The sequence below is a fragment of the Anomaloglossus baeobatrachus genome, chromosome 5 (assembly GCF_048569485.1).
Source record: "Anomaloglossus baeobatrachus isolate aAnoBae1 chromosome 5, aAnoBae1.hap1, whole genome shotgun sequence".
In the NCBI taxonomy this organism is placed as follows: domain Eukaryota; kingdom Metazoa; phylum Chordata; class Amphibia; order Anura; family Aromobatidae; genus Anomaloglossus; species Anomaloglossus baeobatrachus.
In genome coordinates, this window is record NC_134357.1 from 28853726 (window position 1) to 28870112 (window position 16387).

The 16387-nt window shown below is 48.7% G+C and overlaps 1 protein-coding gene across 1 annotated transcript in view; it reads right to left on the reverse strand.

The window, feature by feature from the left end:
• Positions 1-7653: 7653 nt before the first annotated feature.
• The window catches only part of LOC142310730 (ovostatin-like), a 59421-nt gene continuing 50687 nt past the window's right edge, over positions 7654-16387 (reverse strand). Inside the window, exon 36 of the mRNA XM_075348356.1 lies at positions 7654-7808. Within this exon, the coding sequence (XP_075204471.1) occupies positions 7804-7808 (5 nt within the window). The 3' untranslated portion in view covers positions 7654-7803. The remainder of the gene's footprint in view (positions 7809-16387) is intronic.

Genomic DNA, 16387 nt, shown 5'->3' on the forward strand with positions numbered 1-16387 from the left:
GAAGTCTTCCATCTTCAGGATCCAGCCGTAACGATTACAGTCACTGTCCAGGTAGGAATGGCCCACCCCCCTCTGACCTGCCCTATATACGACCCCCTATAGCACCACCCCCTGACCAATCACACTGACCCCTGATCCTAGCTGACCCTTAGCACCACCCCCAAATTTCGCGCCCAAACTGACTTTCTTCATTAACCCCTTATTAACCCTATGGCCTGGCATCCCTCCTAGTCATGTAGCCCTCCCTTGAGCCCCTTCGGGGCAGCAGTCCGGGCTCTTCCTTTGTTTCCTCATCAGAGAAATAAGTGGTTCAGATAGGAAGCAGAGGAGGGGAGGAGGGAGAGGGAGGTGCAGGCAGGGATCCAAGGGGTCACTCCTCTGCTATACACTGCAAAGAATAGGACATTTATGATCGCAGAAACTCCATCATACATTCATGTTCCCAGTACATATGGTGTCCGTTTCTACACGTACTGGGAGACATGGACACACGTAGACCCATGATGACACATGACCCACACTCCTTTCACACCCTCTTAATTCCTATAAATAAGTGACACCAGAGACAGATATTGTGGAAATAAAATGGCCGTGTTGTTTATTAGGAGATTATTTTCAATAAATTAAACCTTTTTATTAAACCATGAATACCATAAAAATACCGTTATAACCAATCCATACTGAATAACACCGTAATAACTCCGTAATCCACCCAGATGGCTGGGCGATTCTTCCACCAGGGGGACGCTGATAACCATCAGCGCCCCCCCCCCCCCTACAACCCAGCCATCTTTCCACAATATTCTGTAGGCCAAGGTTGAAAATGTCCAGCTTTATCTCTGAGAGGTGCACCCCATCCCGTCTATATAAACCCTGAATAAAACCCTCCAATTCAACATGCCGATAGGAAAAATCACCTATTGAAATCAAAAATTTCTCAATCAGCCTGTTGAGTCGTTTCCTAATTTTTTCCAAAAATTCAAAACCATTGTCACGCCAAACCAACCGCGGAATAACCTCAGAAAAAACTACCGAAACACTCGGAAATAAATTCTTAATTAACACTAAATCCCGACGCATGAAATATAACAAATACAACGTTTTTACTGAACCAATGTCATTACCGGATAAATGAATAATTATTAAATCAGGGGGTGGGGCATGCAAAGCTTTCTTCTGTAACTCCGAAAACAGCTGATTCCACCTCATTCCCCTACTACTGTACCAACAAATATTGAGGACTTGAACGGGAAACGATAAATTTTCGGAATAATTCCGCAAAGAGGCCCTCTTCTGTGCCCAGAATACAAAAGAATGACCGATAATCCAAACAGATAAGGGTCCTAAAACAAAGAAAGTTAATTAAAAAACATATAAGGCCTCACATAACGCCTATAACAATTAGAACGCCATCTCCCAATCTTCTTAATCTTATTCTTACGCATACCCAGACAGGCAGCCGCGGTCGCTGCCCCAATTCGAAAGGAATGGGTTGAGAACCTCAAGCCCCCCCATACCCAGCTCGCATAAAGAGCGCGGCATTAGCTTAGAAAACTGGAACCTTGTAGCGGGCTCACCATTAGCATGAATAAACAAGTTACCAGGTAGCCTTGGGCGAATATTCAACCACATTCTCAAATTAGCAACCGGACAGACTAGAGAGTCAGCCACTGCTCTTAATTTAATATTAACCCCCTGTCCGTACTGGTCCGTTTTTTATCTACCCAGGAAAATTACACAATAAGACATGGATGAACTCACATCAGTTAATATTAAACCACCTACCTTGTGCTTGCTAGGAGCAACCAGTTCACCAATCCTGAGAGCTGCAAAAAACGCTATCACAAAAGCACAGCGAAACAAACAAGCCTCCACTGAGTCATAAACTGAACCTAAGACCTCCCATAGTCGTCCTAACAGTTCCACCGAAAGGGGGCGCCTAGAATCAGGATGGCAATTCCCTTTTTTGAACCCTTTTAATACCTGTTTTACTGGAAAATAAGAAAACAGTGACACCCCTCCTTTAAGTTTCAAAAAGAACGATATGCCCAATAGGTCTTTGTGGAGCGATGCATAACTCTTACCAGTGTGTAAATACATATTAATATACTGCAAAACCCATTCCACATTAGGATTATTATAAGCCATATGATTTGACTTGCAAAAAAACTTTCCATTCCTTCCATGCTGCGGCATACGCCGCCCATGTACTAGGAGCCAGAGAACCTTAAATAAAACCAGGTATGAGATTTAAATTATCTGCCACAGTTCCTCTGGACAAGGCACCATCTGACAAGAATCCATCCGGTTCCGCTGTAAAAAAGACAGTGTTGTCTGATCACTTGTCTCCAAAACCAAGGAACATTTTAACCATATATTAAATGACAAACACTGCAACACCAAACGCTTCAAAATTCTACTACCCCACAAGCACTTAGACGACAACGTATTAATGCAAAAAACTACGCCACTGTTCCCAGACCGTAATTTAATACGTCTGTTTGCCAGCACAGAACCCCAAATTGAGAATACCACCAAGATGGCAAATAATTCCAAAACCACATCCTTCTTTACAACGCCCATAGAATGCCATATGTCCGGCCACGCATCACCGGACCATTCAGAGTTAAAAATCACCTGGAAACCCCAGCTCCGATCCGAAAAAACAAAAAGATAATTCATCTGAAAAACAAAAATCATGCTGTATACAGGACACCCCGTTAAAATCCCGCAAAAAACTGCTGCCAGACTGATAGGTCCTCCTTCATTTCCCTTGATAACCTCAAGTGCGCATTTGGTGACTTCAACCCCTTAATGCCGTCATACAGACGTCTACAAAAAACCCTACCCTTAGGGATAATTCTCAAGCAAAAATTCAAAGACCCTAATAAGGATTGCATCTGACGCAGCGTGACTTTATTCCTCAACAGCATGTCAGCAATTGCTGCCTGCAATGCCAGTACTTTATCTGCGGGCAGACTACATTCCATAGAAATGGAGTCCAAAGTGATACCCAAGAACTCCAACCTATTGCACGGCAAAAGAGTCTTCTCCTCTGCAATAGGCACGCTGAAGTGCCACATCAAGGCCAAAATTTTTTCCAACAAACTCAAACACAAACCCGAAGACCCATCACCGATAAACAAAAAGTCGTCTAAAAATATAGTGTAAAACCCCGCCCCTGGGAACCATCTCCTGAATAACCCATTGTAAAAAGGACGAAAAACACTCAAAATAAAAACAAGACAACGAAAAACCCATGGGTAAACATTTGTCAAAATAAAATTCCTGATTAAAATAAAAACCCAATGAATTGAAACCATCCGGGTCCACCGGCAAGATCCGAAATGCAGACTTAATATCGGTTTTTGCCAACAACGCCTTGCTACCAAACGTCCTTAACCACTCGACCGCCATATCGAACGATGCATAATGAACCGATGCTAAATCAGTGTCCACCTCATCGTTCAATGAAAAATCTTTTGGATATGACAAGTGATGAATCACTCTGAAAGTGCCAGGTTCCTTCTTAGGTACTATACCCAAAGGGGAAATTCGAAAATCCTGAAAAGGGGGGGTTAGAAAAAGGTCCTTCTATTCTCCCTAGATACAACTCTTTCCTAATACGCTCTAAAACAAACTCTTCATTGCTTATTAACGGAAGCTAAATTATTAACTAAAACGCAACCTTGACCTCTAAACCTAGGAACAAAAAACCCAGAATTAAAACCATTAAAAACAACATTAGCCTTCGGTCTGTTGGGGTACCTGTCTAGCCAGGGGAGCATGTTTACCAGGTTCACTGGTGTCCGGGCCTTTGAGAAAATGCTCCCTGGTGCTGGTAAGCTGCTGGCCCTGTGATGACTGCTTCTTAAAACATTTAAATAATGGATGTCCCCCCCCCCCACAAAAGGAGCATTCATGCCTGAATTTGCAATTATTTTGCCATTTGCACATACTTTCATTAAACGAGAAACAGAAGCCCCTTTTTGACTGTGCATTTTGCTGCTGTCTATTCCCATAACTCCGCTGTGGTGCCATTAAGTTAAGCCACAGGCCCACATCCTTCTCACCCCACCGCATAGAGGGGTGTACTGACATTTTTTGGCGGAACGACTCGTCATAAACGAGCCAAGCCGTCCCACCAAAATTCCTATAGGCTTCAAGAATCGATTCCATGTGCTGAAACAACCCACTGCAATGCTCAGACTCTTTTTCACCTAATACAGCTGCAAAAATAAAAAAGGCTTGTAGCCAATTATGAAAGGATTTATACGGCCTCTTTTCACTGTCACCTTCACTTTTAACATCTGACACTACTATACGTGACTGTTCTTTTGCGGATGGGAGCAAAGGAAAAATATCAACATACTCTTTTCTCCATATCCTTTCCTTCACTCCCATGCTCAAGTGAAAACCCAGGGGGGAGGACTGACATGTAATAGCTTCTTTAAACAAATTACCCGGAATCCCTCAACCTGGACATTCTGAGCCGACGCAGATCTGCCCTCCTTCCCTAACATTTCCCTACATACACTATACATATTTTTTAACATACCTACATTAAAATCCTGCCCACCACTAAACAGCACATGTGGGTTCTCACCTGTCTTCCGTGAGCCTGCATACACGTCCTCTGTGTCCCGATCTTGATAGCAGCTCCTGGAACGCTGCCTCAGTGCCGCCGTCTCCGCTGCGCTTGCCGCAGCTTCGTCCCCAGATGATGATCCGGACGCCCATGCCTGAGAAACCACCGCCGCCTCATGCGAGCTCTTTTGCAAAGGAGGCGGCGGTGGCGGCAGCGGGCTATAGCAGACCAGGACCAAATCCCCGCTGACCGACGGCACCGCTACCGGAACGTGCTCGCGGTCGCATGGGGGAACCAGGCGGACGGACACTGGGCTGCACACTTCCGGGTGACGCGACTTCCGGGGACCCGGTACCGTCGGCAGCTCTCGCGATGAGACCGGAATCACGCGAGAAGTCCTCGACCGTCCTCTTGCAGCGACCGCCTCCATCCGCGCTGGTAACTCGGCACCCGAACCGGATCCTCCGCTACCACGAGCCGCCGACCTCTTCTTCCGTCCCCGCGACGATTTCCTCGCTGATGCCGGCGGTGAGTATCTTGCGACTTTTTTCCCCAGAAGTCACCGCTGGCTCCGACACCGCCGACCGTTCTTCCATCCGAGTCGCCGCTCCTGGACCGGGCATCTCCGCTCCCGAAGCCGAAGTCTCCAGGCATCTTAGCCACGCTGCTCTGTCTTCTTCTCCGGCTCTCTGAAGTATCTGCTGGATAAGACCCTCCATGACCAGAAGCTTTCTCTTCATCAGCTGTGACTGACTCACAGCTGGTGAAGCAGCCCCTTGTATATAAAACAAAACCTGCACAGCAACCACAAACTTCCAATCAATAACTTTAAAATTAGGCGCGCAGCGACCCCATTGGTTACTAGGGGACACTCCCGTTACTAGGCAGATTTGAAAATTAACCCCTGACTATAAAAACACAAACAATCCTCCCTAAACCCTCATGTTCAGTGTCAACATGCAGTCCCTGCGCTATTTGCTAACAGGGACTGTTCAGTACAGGCCTAAAAAGGATTGTGAATATGGGGTAGTCCCCCAAAAAAACCCAAAGTTGTAACACTAACACACACTTTTTCCTAGGTGGTATTTTTCCCTGGGTGGTAATCCACACTCGAGTGACCGGGGCCCACTGCTGCTTCTGCACAAAGCCTATATGTTCTTTGGATAGTTACGGTCTATATCTATGGATTATGGATGTGTTGTCTTCTGACTAGCTTGACAATTCATCCGGGTAAGGCTAGTTTCACACCTCCAGTACAGTGTAATACTGTACAATGGCATCGCAGCAACCTCCGGTCACATGCTGACATGTGACCGGAGGTTGCTGCGATGCCATTGTACAGTATTACACTGTACTGGAGTGTGCCAGATCCGTCGAAATGCCGGATATGTGAAACAGGCCTTAGGAGGAGAGTTTTGAACACAGGGCTCCTCACATCTAGACGTCAAGAGCAGGAATGTGTCAGTGTTGCGTGTTATATCTAGAGTGTTGGCCTCTACAGGTAGGTATAGTCTCCCCTTCTAGTTCATTCGGGACAATAGTAGATATTCAAACCACTTTGACCATTATAGATATAGACACTTGCTTGTATATATTTTCCTTCATAAATGAAAAGGTAAAATTAGGTGGGGTGGGGGGCGGGCAATTGTGATTCATCAGACCTCATCACAAGAATTGGTGAGAGTCCAATACCTCACACTAACTGATGCTCAGAATGATAGGATGAGGCATCAATTGCATTTGTAAGGCCAGGAGTCAGTTTTTGCTATTTTTTCATGAAGAGCCAGTCTTTGCGCAGAAAACAGAGGTTTGTCTTTTATACAGCAGCGCACGTAATACTGCAATAATCAGATAGGCCAGACAAATTAAAGGAAAAATTAAAGAAAATATGAATGGTTAAGTAGGGCTGAGCAGACCCCGACTGTAAAAAAAGTCTGGACCCACATAGTTTCAAAGTTGCCAGAGATGGGATTCAGGGTGTTTAATCTGGATCATTCTAAATTTTTTTTTTTTATTTTTTGTCTGATCCAAGCACTTCATACTTACCCAGGCTCCAGCTAGCTGTACACTGCTCCTGCTGCAGCTCATTTCATATGCACAGCTTTCCCCACCCCCCAGCTAGCCTGGCATGTGATTGGTGTAGTCAGACTTGCTCCACTCAGATGCACAGAAGAGGAAGCCTCACCATGAGGGTCTTCCTGTGCACAATTCATGCACTGGGAGGCGCAGGCTGAGCAGAAGAGGAAACATCGCCAGCACAGCTTATCCTGGGCTGCCTGCTTCATGAAGCAGGCCACTTAGTCTGAGCAGAGCAGGATGCATTGCGGGCTGCATTTTGACCCCCCCCTCCCCATCATGTGACAAATTACATCATACTTGGAAGGAGCCCATACATTCTAGCATCTTGCATGATCTAGATACACACCGCTCCGGAAGTGAATGTGGGATCCAGAAGCAGCCACAGAGTATGGGTGAGTATACCACACGTGCTTCTATTCCCCTGTACCTGCCAACATTTTTAATCCCTGGATTCTGGTTCCCATAGACTTATATGGGTACCAGATTCCAGACTGGATCTGTATTTTAAGACAATGAGCTGGTCCTGGTTTTTTGGGAGTCTGCTCAGCTCTAATTTTAATCCATCAACATGATTTTGGATTGTAAAATACAAATTAAATTGGCTTTTTAAAAGAACCTTGTTCCCATTGTTATTCAATCACCCGTTGAAATTGTAGGACAACAGTATGCCAATGCCGAGGAGCTGGAGTCTTTCCCTGCTGATCTGCAGCTGACCGGTCACTATATTAGTGAATCTCATGCGGGACAGGTAACAGCAATGGTAGCACGGCACAGTAACAAGTAATTTAATTGAGCAGAATTGCGCCGCCCCCAGCAATGGCCGTCCCTGCATGTAGGTGTTCACCCCACGTAGAAGCTTGACCCAAGTGGTCATACCATATTTCAGACAAGAAAACCTTTAGTTATAGCATATAGTCCGCTACACAGTTTCTCATGTGAAGGATGGTTATTAAAAAAAAAAAAAAAAAAAAAAAAAAAAAAGCAGATTTATAAATTGAAACTTTTATTAGTGTCACAAAACAATTTAGCATTTTCCAATTTGATGTCATTTTTCTTCCCTAAACAGTTATCCGGTGGGGGTATAAAATGAGCCAAATCACCATTCTTCCTCCAAGGATGGCATCTTCTCATCTCACTTAGCCTACAATAAAACAAAAAAAAAAAAACACGTCATTAAACTTGCATAAAATGCTTGTCACAGAAGTAAACAAAAATAAATGTAAAATGAAGTCACCATCATGAAACCTGCACCCAACCAAGACGTCTGGTGTTATGGTGCACCAACTTGACCAAGCACATTGTAAGATTAAAGATGGCGCCATCATTCCTTCCATTAAGGCCTCTTTCACATATCCGGGAAAAATGCATGTTTTTCCACAGACGTGTTGAATGTACATATGGCCATCCATGTGTTGTGATTTTGGCACATGTGCGTTCTCGGTATGCCATCAGTGATAGCCCACGGAGATTGGGAATTTTTTACTCTGTCCCGGCGCTGATTCTTCCGGGTCTGCTGCGCAGTGAATATGCATGAGCATAAATGGGTGCCTGGAAGCAACAGATAGCGCTGAAGACAGCAGGGCTGGAGACCGGGGCGTATAGAAAATGTGATTTCTACAGTATGTTCCCATCAGTGTAACATCAGTGATGCCAGAGAAAAGCGGACTTGTCTGTGCGGAACACATGGGCAGTGAGAAGACACGTGTGTGCAAATACATTGATTTTAATCGGTCTGCGTAGGTCAGTGTCTCTGTACATATGAAAACTGACATATGTAATGAAAATCACTTGTGTGAACGGGCTTAAGGCAAATTCTTGCAAAAAAAAAAAAAATAAATAAATTATATATTATATAATATAAATATAATATTTATTTTAGAAATATAAAATTATAAAAGGGAATTTTGTTTACTTACCGTAAATTCCTTTTCTTCTAGCTCCTATTGGGAGACCCAGACAATTGGGTGTATAGCTTCTGCCTCCGGAGGCCACACAAAGTATTACACCTTAAAAAAGTGTAACCCCTCCCCTCTGCCTATACACCCTCCCGTGCATCACGGGCTCCTCAGTTTTGGTGCAAAATCAGGAAGGAGGAAACTTATAAATTGGTCTAAGGTAAATTCAATCCGAAGGATGTTCGGAGAACTGAAAACCATGAACCAAAAGAACAATTCAACATGAACAACATGTGTACACAAAAGAACAACCAGCCCGAAGGGAACAGGGGCGGGTGCTGGGTCTCCCAATAGGAGCTAGAAGAAAAGGAATTTACGGTAAGTAAACAAAATTCCCTTCTTTGTCGCTCCATTGGGAGACCCAGACAATTGGGACGTCCAAAAGCAGTCCCTGGGTGGGTAAAATAATACCTCGATAAAAAGAGCCGAAACTGCCCCCTCTTACAGGTGGGCAACCGCCACCTGAAGGACTCGCCTACCTAGACTGGCGTCTGCCGAAGCATAGGTATGCACCTGATAGTGTTTTGTGAAGGTGTGCAGACTAGACCAGGTAGCTGCCTGACACACCTGCTGAGCCGTAGCCCGGTGCCGCAATGCCCAGGACGCACCCACGGCTCTGGTAGAATGGGCTTTCAGCCCTGAAGGAAGCGGAAGCCCAGAAGAACGGTAGGCTTCAAGAATTGGTTCCATGATCCACCGAGCCAAGGTTGACTTGGAAGCCTGCGAACCCTTACGCTGGCCAGCGACAAGGACAAAAAGCGCATCTGAACTGCGCAGGGGCGCCGTGCGAGACACGTAGAACCGGAGTGCCCTCACTAGATCTAATGAGTGCAAATCCTTTTCACATTGGTGAATTGGATTAGGGCAAAGAAGGGAATTTTGTTTACTTACCGTAAATTCCTTTTCTTCTAGCTCCAATTGGGAGACCCAGACAGTGGGTGTATAGCTACTGCCCTCTGGAGGCCGCACAAAGAACTACACTTAAAAGTGTAAGGCCCCTCCCCTTCTGGCTATACACCCTCCCGTAGGAGTACAGATTCCTCAGTTTTAGTACCAAAGCAAGAAGGAGGAAAGCCAATAACAGTTTCAAAAACAAATTCAATCCGATAACATGATCGGAGAACTTAAGAAACAACATGAACAACATGTGCACCCGAAAAACGAAACCCTAAGAACAAATAGGGCGGGTGCTGGGTCTCCCAATTGGAGCTAGAAGAAAAGGAATTTACGGTAAGTAAACAAAATTCCCTTCTTCTTTTTCGCTCCTAATTGGGAGACCCAGACAGTGGGACGTCCAAAAGCAGTCCCTGGGTGGGTAAAAAGATACCACATGAACGGGCTGTCAGACAGCCTCTTCCTACAGGTGGGCCACCGCCGCCTGAAGGACCTGTCTACCTAGGCTGGCATCTGCCGAAGCGTAGGTATGCACTTGATAGTGTTTGGTAAACGTGTGCAGACTCGACCAGGTAGCCGCCTGGCACACTTGCTGAGCCGTAGCCTGATGCCGCAATGCCCAGGACGCACCCACGGCTCTGGTAGAATGGGCCTTCAGTCCAGATGGAATCGGAAGCCCAGCAGAACGGTATGTGTGAAGAATTGGTTCCTTGATCCACCGCGCCAGGGTGGATTTGGAAGCTTGCGATCCCTTATGCTGACCAGCGACTAGGACAAAGAGCGCATCAGAACGGCGTAGAGCCGCCGTGCGAGAAATGTAAATCCTGAGTGCTCTCACCAGGTCCAACAGATGTAAACCCTTTTCAAATTGGTGAACTGGATGCGGACACAGATGGGAAAGTGATATCCTGATTGAGATGAAAGGAAGAAACCACCTTGGGAGAAAACTCTGGAATTGGACGCAGTACTACCTTGTCTTGGTGAAACACCAGGAAGGGAGATTTGCAAGATAACGCCGCTAGCTCGGACACTCTTCGAAGAGACGTGACCGCCACAAGAAAAACTACCTTTTGTGAAAGCCGAGAAAGGGGAACCTCTTTCAAAGGCGGCTTCTGGAGAGCAATGAGAACCTTGTTCAGATCCCAGGGTTCCAATGGCCGTCTGTAAGGAGGAACGATATGACAAACTCCTTGGAGAAAAGTGCGTACTTTAGAAAGCTGTGCCAAGCGCTTCTGAAAGAATACGGATAGCGCGGAGACTTGACCCTTAAGAGAGCTAAGCGACAAGCCTTTTTCCAACCCAGACTGCAGGAAGGAAAGAAAAGTTGGCAATGCAAATGGCCAGGGAGAAAACCCTTGAGCCACGCACCACGCTAAGAATATCTTCCACGTTCTGTGATAGATCTTAGCTGAGGATGGTTTTCTAGCCTGTCTCATTGTGGCAACAACTTCATGAGATAAACCTGAGGCCGCTAGGATCCAGGACTCAATGGCCACACAGTCAGGTTCAGGGCCGCAGAATTGAGATGGAAAAACGGCCCTTGAGACAGCAAATCTGGACGGTCTGGTAGTGTCCACGGTTGGCCTACCGTGAGATGCCACAGATCCGGGTACCACGACCTTCTTGGCCAATCTGGAGCGACGAGTATGGCTCGATGGCAGTCGGACCTGATTTTCCGGAGAACTCTGGGTAACAATGCTAGAGGTGGGAACACATAGGGGAGTCGGAATTGCGACCAATCCTGAACCAAGGCGTCTGCCGCCAGTGCTCGGTGATCGTGAGACCGTGCCATGAAAACTGGGACCTTGTTGTTGTGTCGTGACGCCATCAGATCGACGTCCGGCGTCCCCCAGCGGCAACAGATCTGCTGAAACACGTCCGGGTGAAGGGACCATTCTCCTGCGTCCATGCCCTGGCGACTGAGAAAGTCTGCTTCCCAGTTTTCCACGCCTGGGATGTGAACTGCGGATATGGTGGACGCTCTGCTTTCCACCCACGTCAAAATCCGTTGGACTTCTTGAAAGGCTTGGCGACTGCGTGTTCCCCCTTGGTGGTTGATGTACGCCACCGCCGTGGAATTGTCCGACTGAATCCGAATCCGTTTGCCTTCCAGCCATTGTTGGAAGGCTCGCAGGGCAAGATAGATTGCTCTGATTTCCAGAACATTGATCTGCAGGGTGGACTCTTCCAGAGTCCACATCCCCTGAGCCCTGTGGTGGAGATACACCGCTCCCCACCCTGATAGGCTCGCATCCGTCGTGACCACTGCCCAGGACGGGGGAAGGAACGACTTTCCCTGTGACAATGAGGTGGGGAGAAGCCACCAACGCAGAGAGTCCTTGGCAGTCTGAGAGAGGGAGACAGTCCTGTCGAGGGACGTCGATTTCCCGTCCCATTGGCGTAGAATGTCCCATTGTAGAGGGCGCAGATGAAACTGCGCGAACGGGACTGCCTCCATTGCTGCTACCATCTTTCCTAGGAAATGCATGAGGCGCCTCAGTGAGTGCGACTGGCTCTGAAGGAGAGATTGCACTCCAGTCCGCAGCGAGCACTGCTTGTCCAGTGGAAGCTTCACTATCGCTGAGAGAGTATGAAACTCCATGCCAAGATAAGTCAGAGATTGGGTCGGGGTTAGATGAGACTTTGGAAAGTTGATAATCCACCCGAAACTCTGGAGAGTGTCTAGTGCCACTTTCAGACTGTGTTGGCATGCCTCTTGAGAGGGTGCCTTTATAAGCAGGTCGTCTAGATACGGGATGACCGAGTGACCCTGCGAGTGCAGAACAGCTACTACTGCTGCCATGACCTTGGTGAAGACCCGGGGGGCTGTTGCCAGACCGAAAGGTAACGCTACGAACTGCAGGTGTTCGTCGTGTATGACGAAGCGTAGGAAACGCTGATGCTCTGGTGCGATCGGCACGTGGAGATACGCATCTTTGATATCTATTGATGCTAGAAAATCTCCTTGAGACATTGAGGCTATGACGGAGCGTAGGGATTCCATCCGGAACCTCCTGACTTTTACGTGTCTGTTGAGCAACTTTAGATCCAGGACGGGCCGATACGATCCGTCCTTTTTTGGGACCACAAACAGATTGGAGTAAAAACCGTGACCTTGTTCCTGAAGAGGGACGGAGGTCACCACTCCTTCCGCTTTTAGAGCGGCCACCGCCTGCAACAGAGCATCGGCTCGGTCTGGTGGGGGAGAAGTTCTGAAGAAACGAGTTGGCGGACGAGAACTGAACTCTATCCTGTACCCGTGAGACAGAATATCCCTCACCCAACGGTCTTTGACGTGTGACAGCCAGATGTCGCCAAAGTGGGAAAGCCTCCCACCGACCGCGGGTGTGGGAATCGGAGACCTCAAGTCAGGAGGACGCCGTTTTGGCAACGGTTCCTCCGGCTGCCCTTTTTGGGCGTGACTGAGACCTCCAAGAATCTGAGCGTCTCTGGTCTTTTTGAGTCTTTTTTGACGATGCGAATTGGGACCTGCCCGGTCCTCGAAAGGACCGATAACCAGACTGACCCTTCCTCTGTTGGGGTCTGTTTTGTCTGTGTTGCGGTAAGGATGAGTCCTTACCCTTGGAGTGTTTGATGATTTCATCCAAACGCTCTCCAAACAATCGGTCACGAGAAAAAGGCAAATTGGTTAAGCACTTCTTGGAATGAGAATCTGCTTTCCAATGTCTCAACCACAGGGCCCTACGCAAAACAACGGAGTTGGCTGACGCCACTGCCGTGCGGCTTGTAGCGTCAAGAACAGCATTAATCGCGTACGACGCGAATGCCGCCATTTGCGAGGTCAATGGTGCTACCTGCGGGGCAAATGCACGTGTGACGGAGTCAACTCGCGCAAGCCCGGCTGAGATAGCTTGGAGTGCCCATACGGCTGCAAAAGAAGGCGCTAATGACGCTCCAATCGCTTCATAGATGGATTTCAGCCAGAGCTCCATCTGCCTGTCAGTGGCATCTTTAAGTGCCGCTCCATCTTCAACTGCAACCAAGGATCTAGCTGCAAGCCTGGAAATTGGAGGATCCACTTTTGGACACTGGGTCCAACCTTTGACCACCTCAGGGGGAAAAGGATAGCGTGTATCTTTAAGCCGTTTAGGAAAACGCCTTTCAGGATAAGCGTGGGGTTTCTGGATTGCGTCTCTAAAGTCAGCGTGGTCCAGAAAAGTGCTTAAAGTACGCTTAGGGTATCTGAAATGGATTCTCTCGTGCTGCGAAGCTGACTCCTCCACAAGAGGAGCTGGTGGGGAAATATTTAACATCTTATTGATGTTAAATATAAGATCATTAACTATGGCGTCACCATCTGGTGTATCTAGATTGAGAGCGGTTCCAGGATCAGAATCCTGATCAGTTACGTCCGCCTCATCACCCATAGATTCATCTCGCTGGGATCCTGACCATTGAGATGAATGTGAAGGCCCGTCATAGCGAGCCCGCTTAGGCTGCCCGGGGCCATCGTCCGAGTCAGAGTCTTCACCCTGAGGTGTATATGCCCGCCCCGGAGCTTGGAGCTGAGGGGGACCAGGGGGCAATGATTGCACAGTGTCCGTGGCCTGAAGTACAGGCCTAGCTCGCAATGTGTCAAGAATTTGTGACATAGTGAGAGACATTCTGTCAGCAAAAGCTGCAAACTCAGTGCCTGTCACCTGGACAGCATTCACAGGTGGTACACCCTGGGTCACGTCCAGCAGAGGCCCCGGCTGTGCAAGCGCCGCAGGGGCCGAGCACTGCACACAATGGGGGTCCGTGGAGCCTGCCGGTAGAAAAGTCCCACATGCGGTGCAGGAAGCATATAATGTCTGTGCTTTGGCACCCTTGCGTTTTGCGGACGACATGCTGCTGGCTCTCTGAATGTGAGAGAGTCTATAGCCAAAGGGCGACCAGCGCTATGTAATACCAAGTATTTGTAGCAACAAAATACTAAGAATACTACTGGCACAAGAGGGGTGAGCCCTGAGGGCTGCTTACCGCCCGCTGAATAGCGGGTAAGAGGCTGCAGAAATCCTTGTCTGGGTCTCCCCGGCTCCCCTCTGCAGCTCAGCGTGTCAGCAGGAATGGCTGCCGGCGTCTGTGGAGAGGGGCGGTCCGTGGGAGTTCCCAAACAAAAGTGCGGGAAACAGTGTCCCCTCTGTGCCGATTGTGAGGGCTGGAGTATGTAAAAACGACTCCAGCCCTCAGCGCTGATGCACTGGCCAGCGTCCCGCCCCTCTCCTGACTGGCAGGTCTGGGGGCGGGAACGAACGGGAGCAGGCCGCAAAAGCCGGGGACTCGAGTTATCAGCGCGGCCGCCGTAAAAGCGCGGGCCGCGCTGAAGTCCCCGGCGCACCACAAGTGCCAGCCGCGCCGCAGTCCCAGCGGCCGGCATGACCGATTTCTAGATGTGGCCAGCGTCCCGCCCCTCTCCTGACTGGCAGGTCCGGGGGCGGGAACGAACGGAAGCAGGCCGCAAAAGCCGGGGACTCGAGTTATCAGCGCGGCCGCCGTAAAAGCGCGGGCCGCGCTGAAGTCCCCGGCGCACCACAAGTGCCAGCCGCGCCGCAGTCCCAGCGGCCGGCGCGACCGATTCCTGGAAGTGTGCCTGCTTCAGCTAAGCTGAATGAGGCCATGGCACAAGCGCCGTAGCGCTGATGTCCCCCGGCGCACTACAACACCCAGCATGCTGCGGTGTGAGCGCCTGCACGGGGACACAGAGTACCTTGAGGATGCAGGGCCATGTCCCTGATGTACTCCGCTCCATCCAGCATCTTGTCCAGGGGCTGTAGATGGAGCCCGGTCTCAGTGCCTGGAGACCAGTAAATCCCACTTCACCCAGAGCCCTGTAAAAAGGGATGGGGAAGGAATCAGCATGTGGGCTCCTGCCGCCGTACCCGCAATGGGTACCTCAACCTTACAAACACCTCCGACATACAGTGGGGTGAGAAGGGAGCATGCTGGGGACACTATATGTGTCCTCTTTTCTTCCATCCGACATAGTCAGCAGCTGCTGCTGACTAAAAACAATGGAGCTATGCGTGCGTGTCTGACCTCCTTGCGCACAAAGCTAAAACTGAGGAATCTGTACTCCTACGGGAGGGTGTATAGCCAGAAGGGGAGGGGCCTTACACTTTTAAGTGTAGTTCTTTGTGCGGCCTCCAGAGGGCAGTAGCTATACACCCACTGTCTGGGTCTCCCAATTAGGAGCGAAAAAGAAATGAAGGTAAGGAGATATCCTGATTGAGATGAAAAGGAGATACCACCTTAGGGAGAAATTCCGGGACAGGACGCAGAACCACCTTATCCTGGTGAAAAACCAGGAAGGGGGCTTTGCATGACAGCGCTGCAAGCTCAGACACTCTTCGGAGTGATGTAACTGCCACTAGAAATGCCACCTTCTGCGAAAGACGTGATAAAGAAACATCCCGCAGCGGCTCGAAAGGTGGTTTCTGAAGAGCCGTTAGCACCCTGTTAAGGTCCCAGGGTTCCAGCGGACGCTTGTAAGGTGGGACTATGTGGCAAACTCCCTGCAGGAACGTGCGGACCTGCGGAAGCCTGGCCAGGCGCTTTTGAAAAAATACGGAGAGCGCCGATACTTGTCCCTTGAGAGAGCCAAGTGACAAACCCTTGTCCATTCCGGATTGAAGGAATGAAAGAAAAGTGAGTAAGGCAAACGGCCAGGGAGTAAACCCATTATCAGAGCACCAGGATAAGAAGATCCGCCAAGATCTGTAATAGATCATGGCGGACGTTGGTTTCCTGGCCTGTCTCATAGTGGCAATGACATCCTGAGATAATCCTGAAGACGCTAGGAGCCAGGACTCAATGGCCACACAGTCAGGTTGAGGGCCACAGAATTCAGATGGAAAAACGGCCCTTGTGA